This window comes from Lactuca serriola, chromosome 2, assembly GCF_051521515.1.
Source record: "Lactuca serriola cultivar US96UC23 chromosome 2, Lser_US96UC23_V15, whole genome shotgun sequence".
In the NCBI taxonomy this organism is placed as follows: domain Eukaryota; kingdom Viridiplantae; phylum Streptophyta; class Magnoliopsida; order Asterales; family Asteraceae; genus Lactuca; species Lactuca serriola.
The window spans coordinates 124,620,299-124,623,571 of NC_136409.1; the positions used below are offsets into that span (position 1 = coordinate 124,620,299).

Consider the following 3,273-nt stretch of genomic DNA (forward strand, 5'->3'; position numbering starts at 1 on the left):
AAGCAACAACAATTTCAAAATAATAAATTTAAGACACAATTACAAATTCGGTACATGAAATTAAACCAAAATTAGAACTTCAGTCTAAACCCTAACCCATATAAAATAAAGATTTGTAATTTAATAAACTTAAAACAAAGTTACAAATTTCATCCATATGATCACCCCAAGATCACAAATTCAGTCAAGATTTTCAAATTGTCTAAAATATTAACCTTAAATTTCCATTTTGTTGCAAATACAATCCCAAACCCATATAAAATGACTTCATATCAAGTAAACAACAATTACAATTAATAATGTCAAGTCAAATAAATGGCCAAAACACAACCTTATCCAAATCCCCAATCAAGCCAACAAACCACTAGAAATCAAACTGTTCACAATATAACAAAAAAAAAAAAAAAAAAAAAAGCTAGCTTTGCTTTTCTTGCTTATTCTGTTCTTAATTATTTCCATGTTGGATTATTATTCAAATTTCAATTGAAGAAGCACGCGGGTGGGGTAGGTGTATACACAGGTTCACAAATTCAAATAACATTCTTTTTCTTTTACTAGATACTTCATGTCATATCCTGTCATATCATATCATGTCATGACATAACACCAGATACTTCATGTCATGTCATGTCATGTCATATCATATCATGTCACGACAGTTTAAAAACCCAAGACTATCTTTGACTTTGAGGGGGGTCCACATTTCGCACATTTGCCCCAGTCATCCCTTCGATTGCATCTTTTGTTATTTCCACAAAGTGTCCAACCATTTCATGAAATTGTTTCAGCCCCGATAACGGTAGAATGATTGATGACCTATCAGATCCTGCCACCTGTCCACATCATCATCACGAAAATTTTGTTCTCTTATTAAGGTGAGATATGGTTTGAAAGCTCTACCAATTATAGCATTGAACTTTTCAACTTTTATCCTGATAAATTGTATTTTAAAGAAAAAAAATTACCTCAGATATTCTCAAGTAATGGCCACGGTTGTTGCTTCCAAGGTCAAAGAAAAACCGCTTCTGATCAGCTCTGATCACTTTGGAGACACCAAAGCCACCACTTTCATCTGAAGATGGAGGAGGCAACTCAAATGTAGATGTCAACTCAGATGATGCTGGAGGGGTAGTTTGGGAACTATTCCCAGCTATAAATCCAGCTCCAACATCATCAGATAGACCTACAAGTCTCTCTGGAGTGATGGCATCGGTATTTTGCTGCTTATTAAGAAATGGAAGAAATTGAATCATGAAGAAGGGAAGATGGATTGGTTGCTTGAAAAGAAAGAAGGAGAAAGGTTGAAAATGGAACCTGATTGGGAAGAACAAAAAGCTTAGATGCTTCGTTTATTTCTTCCAAGATGTTCCTGAATGCACTCCACCCTTCATCTCTAGTGCTTCCTGCTGGGACAATGATAGTACTCCTGTTTCTACTAACTGAAGCTTCGGATACCTGTAGACACACTCCATTAACACAGGATATGCTTTCATGTTTCATGTTTCTGAAGATTCTGTTTGTGTACAATAACAGGTTGCATCTAGATTTTAGAACCTCTTCTTTAACTAAAGCTTTGAAGATTAGCAATCTGAACAAACATTATTGCATTCTCTTTTGGTATATTCATATTGCAATACAAGTATACACAAGTGATTCCTACATGATTATACAGGCACAAACAGAAAACCATACAAGCTTCCATGTTTTTAAGCATACTGAAACCATAATTACACAACTGCGTACCTTGAGAAACCGACCTCTCCTGTTTTCCCCAATGTCAAAGTAAAACACCTGAGGAAAGAACCCTAATCAGAAAGGTAATTGGACATATATGAAGGTTATTTGAAAGAAAAATCTATGATAATTGTTGAGAAACTAGGAAAATCAATCCCACATTTTGCAGAGTAATATATATGAAAATATGTATAGTATGTGTAATGTGTAATATAATAAATTGCCTTGCTATCAAGCTGGAGTTCCTTGCTAGAAATATCTTGGTCATCAGAAGTGACGTAGTAGTTGAAGATATCAAAGAACCAAGAGATTCCATTGAAAGGTACGATTATGGTGGACCTTGTCGCCGACGTCTTCTCCGATATCTTCAGGTAACGACCGCGCGGATTCTCCTTGAGATCAAAGTAAAACAGCTTATGCTCCACCTGTAACGTCTTAGACAACAGCTCCACGTCATTCCCACCGCTTCCTGCACCTCCTCCGCCGCCCGAGTTAAACTCCATCTCCTCCTTCCCACGCCGCCTTTAGATTCAAACAGAACTCACAAATGCCAAGATGTTATACTTGAACTCTTAGCTTTGCTCAATGAAATCCAATCAATCAAATCAAGCAGAGTGAATAATTGATACTCACATAATGAATTGCAGCGTGAAAGAGCAGATCTGGAATTATTCGAGTGAGAATTCCAACTGAAAATGGATATTAGGGTTTCAGACTTGACCCAGTCTCGTCTTCCTTCGTCACATAAACAAAACAACCGGTTTTATTATATGTTCGTCGCGAAAAGAACTTCGTCTATTTTACACTTTACCTACCTAAACTTTTATCATATGTCGTTATGTACCCAATATTGTCCTAATGTTCTATGTTCACCCCTTCTTTAAGTGGCATTTTATTAAGCATCGGATACAAATATTTATACCCCTTTCTTTCATAAAAGTATAGAAGCATGACTCATGTCAATGGACTCTTCATATTTGTCTGAGAACGTTATACAATGTCAATATCAAAGGGTTTATAGTCTATTAGTATCAAAAGTTGACGTAAAGATGTTCTTCAATTGAAAGTTAAGGGTTTCATGTCTTATTAGAGACAAAATATATAGATTTAAAAGTAGAATAATAGATGTGTTTGTGTGTGTGTTAGTCGGTCTAAAGAGAAACTATACAATGTCAATGGACCCTTTCTCATTTTCATCTCGACACACACAATTGTTACAAAATATGTTGATAAACAACCAGGTCAATGGATGTGTGGATATGTGAACAAGATCAAAGAGGAGAACATAACATATAAATTTCATGCAAATTGAGTGTGGCCCATTTGAAATGTTGTTTTGATAACCGTAATTTGTTTAAAAATACTTTATTAATTAAAGGAATAATGAATTTTAGTTAAGTTGTGTGATTTGAAAATTTGAAAGATTTTTGCTATTTGGCGTACATGAACAAATGAATTATGTAAATATGGGGATAAATGAAAGATTGAAAGATTCAACATGTAAAACTTGTAGATTTAGGTCTAAATGAATTATAAAAA

General features: G+C 34.8%; 1 protein-coding gene across 1 annotated transcript; it reads right to left on the reverse strand.

The window, feature by feature from the left end:
* Positions 1 to 521: 521 nt before the first annotated feature.
* Positions 522 to 2,484, reverse strand: LOC145086749 (purin-rich alpha 1). Its single transcript, XM_079024590.1, has 6 exons — positions 2,368 to 2,484; positions 1,959 to 2,256; positions 1,744 to 1,791; positions 1,315 to 1,455; positions 966 to 1,220; positions 522 to 833 (listed from the first exon to the last, which is right to left on the reverse strand). Coding segments are annotated over exons 1-6 (903 nt in total). The 5' UTR covers positions 2,370 to 2,484; the 3' UTR covers positions 522 to 674.
* Positions 2,485 to 3,273: the final 789 nt, after the last annotated feature.